At 38.7% G+C, this 12,200-nt stretch overlaps 1 protein-coding gene across 3 annotated transcripts; it reads right to left on the minus strand.

Moving 5' to 3' along the window:
• Positions 1 to 405: 405 nt before the first annotated feature.
• Positions 406 to 6,109, minus strand: LOC148094693 (ornithine decarboxylase-like). Of its 3 annotated transcripts, none has more exons than XM_087837222.1 (9): positions 5,956 to 6,109; positions 4,955 to 5,076; positions 4,051 to 4,224; positions 3,793 to 3,965; positions 3,489 to 3,705; positions 2,903 to 2,989; positions 2,058 to 2,214; positions 1,830 to 1,951; positions 406 to 754 (listed from the first exon to the last, which is right to left on the minus strand). In XM_087837222.1, the coding sequence occupies exons 1-9, from the start codon at positions 6,107 to 6,109 to the stop codon at positions 497 to 499; spliced, it is 1,464 nt and encodes a 487-aa protein (XP_087693348.1). In that variant the 3' UTR covers positions 406 to 496. The 3 variants fall into 3 exon arrangements, with proteins under 3 accessions (XP_087693348.1, XP_087693346.1, XP_087693347.1); XM_087837220.1 differs by having other exon boundaries at positions 1,830 to 1,966; XM_087837221.1 differs by having other exon boundaries at positions 2,052 to 2,214.
• Between the last annotated feature and the right edge of the window lie 6,091 nt (positions 6,110 to 12,200).

Consider the following 12,200-nt stretch of genomic DNA (forward strand, 5'->3'; position numbering starts at 1 on the left):
GATCTACCCCGGAACTTTCCCTGCCTGCCTGTTTCCGTGTGGACGAGTGAGTGGATTTGTGTTTCCCCAGTGTGGGGAGTGAAGAGAGAGAGCCTTTGGAGTGCGTCTGATTCCCGTCTTTCCCCTCACATACCCCAGAACCCTGGACCCCCCTCCCCTCCCTCCAGCACGTTGTAAATAGTATCACCAGGTGTCGTTGTGTAAATAAACTGATTGTTAACTCTGCAAAGATTCCCGGTCTGCGCCTGAGTCCATTAACTAAAACGTGACAATATTCAGACATCTGCAAAGTTAGTCTCAAAACAGCATGTTTATCCATGTTCAATATTTGTTCATGTAATAACAATCTTTCAGTTTACATTTCTCGAGGAGCAGAAATTCTACAAAATTCTATAATTACTGGGCAGCAAGAAAAACTCAAATGATCGACTCTCAAATTAATGATAGTTATATTAAGTTACATTTTCTTACTCTTTTCTCAGTTATTATCTGATCATTAATTGATAGTGTTTTTTAAGCAAGACTGATGTATGGCGAGCCAGGTCTTAGCTGTCACAACAGGGTAAATGTGTGCCCTTTCAAAGCCGTTGAAGTCAGTGGATGTACTGAGAGAATAAGCCCCCATGTTATCAATAAGAAGCCAGTCCCCCACGTGCAACTCAGGAATCCAGCAGCTTTCGGTGACTTTGTCAATGCTGTCGCAGGTTGGACCCCAGATAACAGAGTAGTATCTCGGTTCACTGTTGTCAACAGCCTGTAAAAAGGAAAGCAAATGAAATATAAAACCCTAATCGCACTCTCACAATCTAACCATGTGAATTCCATACAATACCAGGTTTAGTTGTAATGAGCTATAAGTAAAAAGTCTATGTTTATCTTTTTTTCCAAGCAATGAGATTTAAATTTAACAATTCAAGATGTAGTAAGACCTTAGTCCCATTGAGTAACAAACAAAAAAATGCGTGTTATCTGACTGATTCACAAGTTGTTGTTCGGTATAACCAAGTGAATTCATTTGCAGAGCTGATGATGCACCAAAAAAATCCCTGTGATTGTGTTGGATGTTGCAGTCTGTCGAGGATTACAATGATGATGCAAACTTGTCTGCAAAAACACACTCAACAGTGAGTAGTAGTGAAATGTTGTAAAGATGTAAATACAAACAGTTTGCCTTTCACAACTTGTTGGTTACAGTGATACAGTACAATACTTACTTTGAATGCAAACAGTCTTCCATTTTTAGTTTGCATCACATTGTTCACAGTTTAACATCAACTGTATGGTTTGCAGAAAAATTTGTGTCTTCTGTATAAACGATGGGCCACTATGGCAACTGCTACTGACCTGTCCCTGGGACAGCAACCTCCCACAACCACTTCCCAACCCATCAGGGAATACTTTTTCCATTGCAGTTGGTGGCTAAAAGTGGGACACTAAGCATCTCTAGGCCTAGGCATGACTAGAGCTTAAGTAATCAATTTACCAGCAAACTCCAGTAGCTATTTGAAACCTGTTGAGGTACACTCAATCTTTCCTAGTGATCGTGGTTGCCAGGCAGCCACCAACCAGTTTTTAAGGCCTTTGTGACTTAAGATTAAAAAGGAAGCTTATGGAGGTCTCATTCTGAGTTCTATTAGTAAGTTGTGCTGTTCATCAATATTGATCAACAGCACATCTTAAATGTCAGTAACATAAACATATATTAATTGCCTAACTGTAACCATGACTTCAATGTACATGGTATGCTATAACCACAATCTTACCAACTTTACCACAAGAAACTGGATATAAACACACACTCAAAAGTATGGTGATTTTATATTATTTACCCTAAGAGGCCATGGTTCAACCTTGGCGTGGGCAGGATCATTGATAAGGCAGTTTAATGATCCGTATACTCCATCATTGATGTAGTATATCATCATCTTCTCAGAGCTGTAGTCCTTCCGATCTGATAAGCATTTACCTTTATATTTGAAATTAAATTCAATTTAAATACAAAGGCACATCATTATGGAGTATTTAATTTGCTTTAAACTGCATATCTGTACATTTACCACTGCGTTCATCTGTGTCTTCAACTCTTTTGGCAATGACATTTACTGCCAGTGTAAAGGCTGAGTCGACATAGAATCGGCCTGGTTCTGCGATGATCTCCAACCCATTGGCAGGTGGGAATAATTCATCCAGTGCTTTATTAATGACTTCTGAAAACTAAGAATGCAAAACACATTAGGTTAATGGATATTGCTGAGCTATTAATACTTCTGACATTTTCTTGACACTTTAAGATGTTCTGTAGCGATCAGTACCTCTGACCTCAAAGGCAATACCTCTGCCTTTGAGGTCTCTACCTGTGCTTCTATGAAGTACAAGAGATTGGTGATTCTAAATTGTGGTAGATAAACATTCAGAATGAAAAATACTAAGGATAGAGTTTGTGTGATATTCTAGACAACAACAAAAAACAAATGCATATACAAAATATGCTGTCTTTATGCTGCTGATGAATTACTTTTCCTTGGGAACTCACCTCTCTTCTCAAGACAGTAACACGTATAGGTAGTTCCAATCTATATCACACTACTCTATAAGCTGTAGTAATCAGTAGTTTTACATTAAAATGATTGATTTGAGGCCGAACCAACAAGGTCCCCTTCGCAAACAAGAGAAAAGATGAAGGAAAGCGATAACGTGACCAGCATCTGAACAGAATGATGTCTGTCACCAGGGCAGTCAGGGCTCTAACACATAACTAAATGTACATATGCTTGTTTATTCCAGATATTATCACAATTAAAAGGAACAACTCATTGTAAGTTAAAATTCTGCCAACCAATGTTATGTTTGAATGTCCTAAACACGTTCCCTCTGTCTTGTACAGTGTTTTTATTAATAATACCTCCTCAAATTTAACTTCAATGAAGTCTTCTGTCCCAGAAAAGCCTCCACCAATATCCAAGAGGCGCATCTGGAAGCCCGCTGAATTCTGCAAAGATATAATCTGTTTAAACTTGAGACTTTGCCATGTAGGGTTTAGCTGAGAAGACTTCTGCTTTGTATATATTAATACCATTGTTTCAATAGTTTCCTGATTAGTTTGTGGGCTCAGTCACTCATTTCAGGTCATACTGAATACAACATTAAGTCCATTTTATAAACTTGGGTCATTTTAAGTTACAGAAATGAGGAGTGTGTGCAGTGTCACAGTTACATTCTCGCCTTGCATCATCACATTGGTCTTTACTTTAGCATTAATATGAGCACTTGATCACAATAAGATAAAACTTTCAGTAATATTTCATAATTTAAATCAGATCCTTAAAGCAATACTGAATGAGTCATTAATAAAGACATTAAAAAATACCTTGAAAGTGGTAAATTTAACAACTGATCATCACAACCAATCCATATTAGTGGCAGTTATTCAAAATTAAATGTACAGTACAGTATTCTTATAAAGGTTTGTTTGTGCAGCAATAACTTACTGCTATATCAAAAGCATATCGAGCATCTGTGATAGCCTGCTTGAAGGCCAAACTTCCAGTGCACCCACTGCCTACGTGGAAGCTGACCCCAATCACCTCCAAGTTCAGCCGTCTGGCACATTCCAGCAGTTTACTAACTGAGGACAGTCTGACTCCAAACTTTGCATTGAGTCTTAGGAGAGATTTGGAGTCGTCCACTGCAATTCGCATTACTAGCCTACAAAATGCATCCAGACATTAATAGTCAATACTCTCAAAAGACATTGCATAAAATGCTGAAACATATTAGCAGTTGCTTACTTACTTGGCTTGAGGATGGGTAAGAGAGATTTTTAAAAGTTCCTCCTCATTATCAAAAGTCATTAAGTTCACTCGGTGAGTGCGGGCATATCTGATGTGGGACCATGGTTTGGTAGGATGGGCATAAATGATCTTATCAGGGGTAACTCCAAGGGACAGGGCCAGCTCGATCTCACCCTGCGTCAGACAGAGATGTGCTTCACATGAACAAACTCACAAGAACATAAACAGAATCCCCAAATCATCTTTGAAACACTGGTACCTTGCTGGCACAGTCAAAACCCGTGTCCAGAGCGATGAGCATCTTGATAACTGCTGGTGTGTTGTTGCACTTTACTGCATAGAAAGGTTTGACCCGAGGCAACCTAGTGATCCACCTGTTGTGCTTTTCTAATATATCATCAAGATTTAACACATGGAATGGCTCATCTTTGCCCTGAAAAAAGAAACATTTTATTTCAAAGATATCAAAAATCTCTGGTGTATTCACCACACTAGGGATGTGGTGTGCCGCTAGTCGACAAGATGAATTATGTCATTGTTAACATTTTAATTGATTCAGTAAATTATTGTGTACGTAATGTTATGCAGCCATCTGCCACCAGATGGCTCATCGTTGTCGAGAAATGCCATAAATCTGTTAATCTAGGCCTGATCTTTTTGTTAATACGATCAGAATGCGATATAAGCGGCAGAAATGGTAGATGACAAGAATGTGATTAATGGTTTCAAATGCCTTTGTTTAATGAGTTTTTGACACAAAACAGATCAAAAGTTTAACATTTTAGACCCTTTTAGACTCGTTAATTAGTCCAATTTTTTACTTTAGTCAAAATTAGAAATTAATCACCAGGAACATCCCTAGCGATAACCCTTGCCTTGCATGTGTTAATTGTTTAGGCACAAACAACCTTGATGTTTGAAGGCTTTCAGTGACTTAAAATGATGCCCCTGAAGTATGGTAACAAAGTATTTGTACATCGTTAATTCTCATATCTTATCATAATCATCATTGCCTCGGTATGAGGAATAATAATCTCTGAAATATAAGGTTTCACAGAGGTCAGGGACATTGCTAAAACTATCAGAATGGGCTTAAGTTAGTGGTAAAAGAAGTGGAAAAACTTGATGCACAAATATTCTTGCATGATGCCTCTGATACTCACCTGTGAACCAAGCTCTTTCACCTTTGTGTCTATCACATCAGTGATGCTCCTTCCACTGTCCAGGATTTCAATGTCATCATTTTCAGGGGAAAAAACACGCACCATTGATTCATTTATGGTAGCTGCAGGTGTCAAGAGCAAAGGCACGTATAAAGAAAAAGTGTTACACAATGTGAGATGTCGGAAAGTATGAGAAAGAGAGAAGGGAAAAGGTGATGCATTTGAGAAATAAGTATAAACGGAGCTATTCAGGAAGGTTCCGTTTTTTCCTCTAGTTTCCTGCGAATGAGAAAACAGTGACTTTGGAAGACGGAATTTTGTCATTCACAGTCAAAAAATTCAGGGAGAAGTGGATTAACCACTGTGCAAGCACTGTGGACTTGTAATTTGGGGTATTTTCTGTACTCATTTTTGCAGTGTTGGAGGACTTTGGAATAAATCATTGCTGCCCGATTCGGACTTCATCAGGTGCAGCCGGGAGAGGACTGCATGACTGGCCAACGTGTACTTTCTTTTCCCTCTGTCATTCATCTCAGGACCGGTATCAGAAGTCAGTATTAACATACAGTTAAAAACATAAAACTCATGTCATTATTTTTTTATTTGATTGCCTCTTTACTGGTCATAACATAGTCATATGTACTGTCTAGTCTTCTGCTGTGTTTAGTCAACCTTGTCTTCATGTTTGTTTATATCTTGTCTCCATGTTTGGTGCCCCCTTTCTATCCCCCTTGCACACCAATATTTGGGAATTTTGTCCCTGGGCTGATGTACTTGGAGAAAATTCTCCTGAGTTTCTCCAATAAACCTGCTACATAATGGATGACAGTATTTTCTGTTCTCCGACCTCCTTTCCTACCTTTAGGTGAAACATCTTAAAGAAACTCCAGTCACCTTCTTTCCAAGCTCTTCAGACTACCATGATCTGGATGACAGAGAATCTACACAGACAAACAACAATGTTCATGTTCACACATCAGATCATAAAGTTTTTGGCTTACCTTCCTTTGTAGTGTCCATGTTCTCCAGTGTGAAGATCTTGCAGAGAACTTCCAGAAGTTCAAAGTAAAACAACAGAGAATGGCTTGATCGGCTGGTTTTGTTAGTGGCATTTCCCCACCTTCCCCACTTTGTTACGTAAATTTGACTTTTCATTAACTTTCATACAAATAATGTTGAACTTTAACTCATTTTAACTTGGATTCTTTTATTAACTTGTAGGTCCCTTATTGCCTATAAATTGAGGTTTAGGTTAGTGGAGACCCTTACGCTAACCTAAGCATAAGCTTTTACTCTCTAAAAAAAGTAATAATTTGCATTACTAGAGACTTTTTGCCTGTGTAACTGCATGAATACATTTATATGTATGACCTCATGAACACATCTATTTAATTATTACCCAGAGTAATGGTGGCAGAATACTAAGATCAGCAGTAGTAGTACAGCATGGAGAAAAGAATCAATTAGAAATAAGTCACATAATAATTTCTGTTGTGAGAGTTAGATTTTAATTTGTAAGCAAGTTTTGATCAGCTGGCTGCCACGATTGGGGAAACACACACCGATTATTCTTAATAAATTGGCGTGCCCATGTAGCGTGCTGGCTAGAAAGAAAGAACAATACAGTATCCACATCTGAACCAAAGAGTAAAACAGTGAAATGTGGATTATTAAATATTAGGTCTCTCTCCTCCAAGTCTCTGTTAGTACATGACTTAATAATTGATCAACAAATCGATTTACTCTGCCTTACAGAAACCTGGTTGCAGCAGGATGATTATGTTAGTTTAAATACCCTAACTACCAGAAATCTCAAAGCACAGGCCGAGGGGGCAGTGTGGCAGCAATTTTTCACACCAGTCTATTAATTAATGAAAGACCAAGACAGACGTTTAATTCATTTGAAAGCCTGATGCTTAGCCTTGTCCACCCCAGCTGTGAAACTCAGAAACCAGTCTTACTTGTTATCATCTATCGTCCACCTGGGCCTTACACTGAGTTTCTGTCTGATTTCTCAGACTTTATATCTAATTTAGTTCTGAGCTCAGATAAAATAATTATTGTGGGTGATTTTAACATCCATGTAGATGCTAAAAATGACAGCCTCAACATGGCATTTAATCTGTTATTAGACTCAATTGGTTTCTCTCAAAATGTAAAAGAACCCACCCACCACTTTAACCACACTCTAGATCTTGTTTTAACATATGGCATAGAAACTGAACATTTAACAGTGTTTCCTGAAAACCCTCTCCTGTCTGATCATTTCCTGATAACATTTACATTTACAATAATTGATTACACAGCAGTGGAGAGTAGACTTTATCAAAGTAGATGTCTTTCTGAAAGCGCTGTAACTAAGTTTAAGAATATAATCCACCCACTGTTATCATCGTCAATGCCCTGTACCAACACAGAGCAGAGCAGCTATCTGAACGCTACCCCAACAGAGGTCGATTATCTTGTTAATAATTTCACCTCCTCACTACGTACGACTCTGGATACTGTAGCTCCAGTGAAAACTAAGGTCTCTAATCAGAAGTACCTGACTCCGTGGTATAATTCTCAAACACGTACCCTAAAGCAGATGACTCATAATCTGGAGAGGAAATGGCATGTCACAAATTTAGAGGATGATCATTTAGCCTGGAGAAATAGTTTGTTGCTTTATAAGAAAGCCCTCCGCAAAGCCAGAACATCTTACTATTCGTCACTGATTGAAGAAAATAAGAACAACCCCAGGTTTCTCTTCAGCACTGTAGCCAGGCTGACAAAAAGTCAGAGCTCTTTTGAGCCAACCATCCCTTTAACGTTAACTAGTAATGACTTCATGAACTTCTTCACAAATAAAATTTTTATCATTAGAGAAAAAATTACCAATAATCATCCCACAGATGTAATATTATCTACAGCTACTCTTAGTACCATTGATGTTAAGTTAGACTCTTTTTCTCCAATTGATCTTTCTGAGTTAACTTCAATAATTACTTCCTCCAAACCATCAACGTGTCTTTTAGACCCGATTCCTACAAAACTGCTCAAAGAAGTCCTGCCATTGATTAATTCTTCGATCTTAAATATGATCAACCTATCTCTAATAATCGGCTATGTACCACAGGCCTTCAAGCTGGCTGTAGTTAAACCTTTACTCAAAAAGCCATCTCTAGACCCAGCAGTCTTAGCTAATTATAGGCCAATCTCCAACCTTCCTTTCATATCAAAAATCCTTGAAAGAGTAGTTGTCAAACAGCTAACAGATCATCTGCAGAGGAATGGTTTATTTGAAGAGTTTCAGTCAGGTTTCAGAGTTCATCGCAGCACAGAAACAGCTTTAGTGAAGGTTACAAATGATCTTCTTATGGCCTCTGACAGTGGACTTATCTCTGTGCTTGTCCTGCTAGACCTCAGTGCAGCGTTCGATACTGTCGACCATAATATCCTATTAGAGTGATTAGAACATGCTGTAGGTATTACAGGTACTGCACTGCAGTGGTTTTTATCATATCTATCTAATAGACTCCAATTTGTGCATGTAAATGGAGAGTCCTCTTCACACACTGAGGTTAATTATGGAGTTCCACAGGGTTCAGTGCTAGGACCAATTCTGTTTACATTATACATGCTTCCCTTAGGCAGTATCATTAGAAGACATAGCATACATTTTCACTGCTATGCAGATGACACCCAGCTCTATCTGTCCATGAAGCCAGATAACACACACCAATTAGTTAAACTGCAGTCTTAAAGACATAAAGACCTGGATGGCCGCTAACTTTCTGCTTCTTAATTCAGATAAAACTGAGGTTATTGTACTCGGCGCTGAAAAGCTTGGAAATATGGTATCTAACCAGATTCTTACTCTGGATGGCATTACCTTGGCCTCCAGTAACACTTTGAGGAACCTTGGAGTCATTTTTGACCAGGACATGTCCTTCAACGCACATATTAAACAAATATGTAAGACTGCGTTCTTCCATTTGCGCAACATCTCTAAAATTAGAAATATCCTGTCTCAGAGTGATGCTGAAAAACTAGTTCATGCATTTATTACTTCCAGGCTGGACGACTGTAATTCATTATTATCAGGATGTCCAAAAAACTCACTGAAAAGCCTTCAGCTAATCCAAAATGCTGCAGCAAGAGTACTGACAGGGACTAGAAAGAGAGAGCATATTTCTCCTGTTTTGGCTTCCCTTCATTGGCTTCCTGTTAAATCCAGAATTGAATTCAAAATCCTGCTCCTCACATACAAGGTCTTAAATAATCAGGCCCCATCTTATCTTAATGACCTTGTAGTACCATATCACCCTATTAGAGCACTTTGCTCTCGCTCTGCAGGCCTACTTGTTGTTCCTAGAGTATTTAAAAGTAGAATGGGAGGGAGACCCTTCAGTTTTCAGGCCCCTCTTCTATGGAATCAGCTTCCAGTTTGGATTCAGGAGACAGACACTATCTCTACTTTTAAGATTAGGCTTAAAACTTTCCTTTTTGCTAAAGCATATAGTTAGGGCTGGACCAGGTGACCCTGAATCCTCCCTTAGTTATGCTGCAATAGACGTAGGCTGCCGGGGGATTCCCATGATGCATTGAGTTTTTCCTTTCCAGTCACCTTTCTCACTCACTATGTATTAATAGACTTCTCTGCATTGAATCATATCTGTTATTAACCTCTGTCTCTCTTCCACAGCATGTCTTTTATCCTGTCTTTCTTCTCTCACCCCAACCGGTCACAGCAGATGGCCGCCCCTCCCTGAGCCTGGTTCTGCCGGAGGTTTCTTCCTGTTAAAAGGGGGTTTTTCCTTCCCACTGTCGCCAAAGTGCTTGCTCATAGGGGGTCATATGATTGTTGGGTTTTTCTCTGTGTCTATGAAGCAGCTTGATTCGACTTTTGTTGTGATTTGGCGCTATATAAATAAAATTGAATTGAATTGAATTGAATAGACCAAAATGCGGCAAAGGCTAGTGATGGGTTGGAAGAGGCATGTACTTACTTTAGTAACACCTGGTGCGCTGACCGCGGCTTCGGAACCGGTGTTACGACTGGTCCGCAGGCTGAACCAGGATGGAAGAATGAACAAATCTGGATGAGTAAAATACTCATGGCACCTGAGGCGAGCGGTGGCTCGCCTCAAGCAAAGGTTTCGGTGCTCCTGACATGAAGGAACCAATGTTTGAGTGCAGAACAGGTGATTCATCTCCCTTTTAAACCCAATGTCTGTGGTCACTTGACCACTACCTGACACTGACCTGTGCTTCTCTAAGATTTAATGATCTTTCTGGATTTAGTTAACAGAATTCAACAAAATATAAGCAGATTTTTCACGAACTACACGGCCGAGTTCCAACTCCTAGACGCCATCAAGGTTATAGCTAATTTGGTTGACTGAACATTAAGAGCATCAGCCCTTTGAATTGAATTTGATGTCTCCACACTTGTAACTTCACACTGACCATGAACACAAGAGCCTACTGTCCATCAGTTCAGCATTGCTGTGCATTACTGTAAACTTAGGCACTATACCACTTCAGCCTGTAAGCATACTAAACTCCCCAGTTTTTATGCAACCTGTAATTAACACTTAATTATGTTACTTCAAATTTGTTTTTCAGACACTTCATAAAATCATAATCTAGAAACAAATAATTTTGGGGGATATTATGAATAAGCTGTAAATTGTCCATTGATGAGCAGTGTTTACCTTTGAAAATAATCTCTCATTGGCTTCTCCTATTCTTCTTACATCTTTCTCCATCACGGAGTGTCACACTTTAACTTATATTTTCTCGCTCTGTGAAATGTGACTTTATAGTACCATATTATCCCAACAGAGTACTTATTGGTGACACTCTGGTGTTAGTGTCAGAGAAATGGACACTAAAGAAACTGCTGGACATTATGGACAATGCTGGGCATCGTCTGCACACGGCCATAAACAACCAGAAGAGTCTGTTCAGTGACAGGTTGCTTCTCCCAAAGACAAGAACCATCAGACTTAAAAACTCCTCTCTGCAGGTGAGAGGGAGGGGAAACAGGTGGACAAAGGAGGGGGGGAACAACTAAGCTGTAGTGCCTCTTCACTTCACTGTGCAATTACCTTTTGTGCAATACTTTTTGTTAATAGTCAACGGTGCAATAGACTCCATACTTGAAATGTGCAATTCACTTGTATTTTTATTTTTATTCCTATTTATTCTGTCTATCCCCTTTGTATATTTTATCTATATATGTCTTTGTATTTATATATGTGTATATATATATATATATATATATATATAATATTCTGTAACTCTGTAACTTCTGTCGGTGCTGTGCTTTTTTGGAAACCAAATTTCCTAGAGGAACCAACCCGAGGGATTAATAAAGTTTTTATCTTATTGTTATTAAAGAACAACCACTGTGATTACACAACTGGTGATATATATAAATAAAATAGAACTTAACCTAAGTCCAAAATGATGTCTAGTCTAGAAAACAAGGACATTACCAGATGCTGTTTTCTCCACCATGAGTAGCTGCTTGTGTGTGACGCTTCCTGAGTTAAGTATTTTTTAAATTCATAACTGAAAAGCTTGCTTTATTATGTTAAGATCAGATGGGTGGTTTGGCCATTGAAAAATGGTCAAAGTTCCTTTAACCCTCAAGGCACCCAATGTTTATTCCACTAAGCTCGGACATCAGGGACAGTATTGTTTCTTTTATTGTTGCAATTATCATTTTTAATTAAAATGACAGTACAATCTACAGGCCCCATCTTATCTTAATGACCTTGTAGTACCATATCACCCTATTACACTGTAAAATGTAATATTGTGTTTAATTAAAAATATTAAATAGGCTGAACTCAGTTTTTATCAATTTGTTATTAGAACTCGATTTAAATAAGTTACCAATACTTTTTATGCAAAAACGCTGATAAACTCAATTTATTTGAGTTGTGTTAACTTAGAAAAACTAAGTAAAATGGAAGTTTTGCTTCTCAGTGCAGAAGGATGAAAGATGTGTTTTGAAAATGCCACGTGACTACCGTCCTCCTCCCTCTTGGATCAGTCCGCTTGTTCATGTTAGGATGCCTGGGTCGTTGACCCAGGGTTTTTGAGTTTATTATATTATTTATAATTTCTAGTCTTTGGGTTTTCGTTAGAGTCATGTCTTATGGTTTGTCTCTGTGTAATCCTTAGTTGCTGTCTCCCCTGTCTGCTATATCCCCGTGTCCAGTCAGTGTCTGTGTCTGCCCTGGTCCCACAT

This window comes from Neolamprologus brichardi, unplaced genomic scaffold (genome assembly GCF_056152115.1).
Source record: "Neolamprologus brichardi isolate AB-2024 unplaced genomic scaffold, ASM5615211v1 NODE_ptg000031l+_length_7269946_cov_1, whole genome shotgun sequence".
In the NCBI taxonomy this organism is placed as follows: domain Eukaryota; kingdom Metazoa; phylum Chordata; class Actinopteri; order Cichliformes; family Cichlidae; genus Neolamprologus; species Neolamprologus brichardi.

Excerpts from the sequence above, each read along its gene's own strand:
- LOC148094693 (XM_087837220.1), bottom strand. The coding sequence starts at position 6,109 with ATGAAAAGTCAAATTTACGTAACAAAGTGGGGAAGGTGGGGAAATGCC. Across the intron at positions 1,967-2,057 it reads AGACACAGATGAACGCAGTG|GTAAATGCTTATCAGATCGG; the intron begins GTAAATGTACAG and ends TCAAATATAAAG. Across the intron at positions 755-1,829 it reads TTGAACCATGGCCTCTTAGG|GCTGTTGACAACAGTGAACC; the intron begins GTAAATAATATA and ends TCCTTTTTACAG.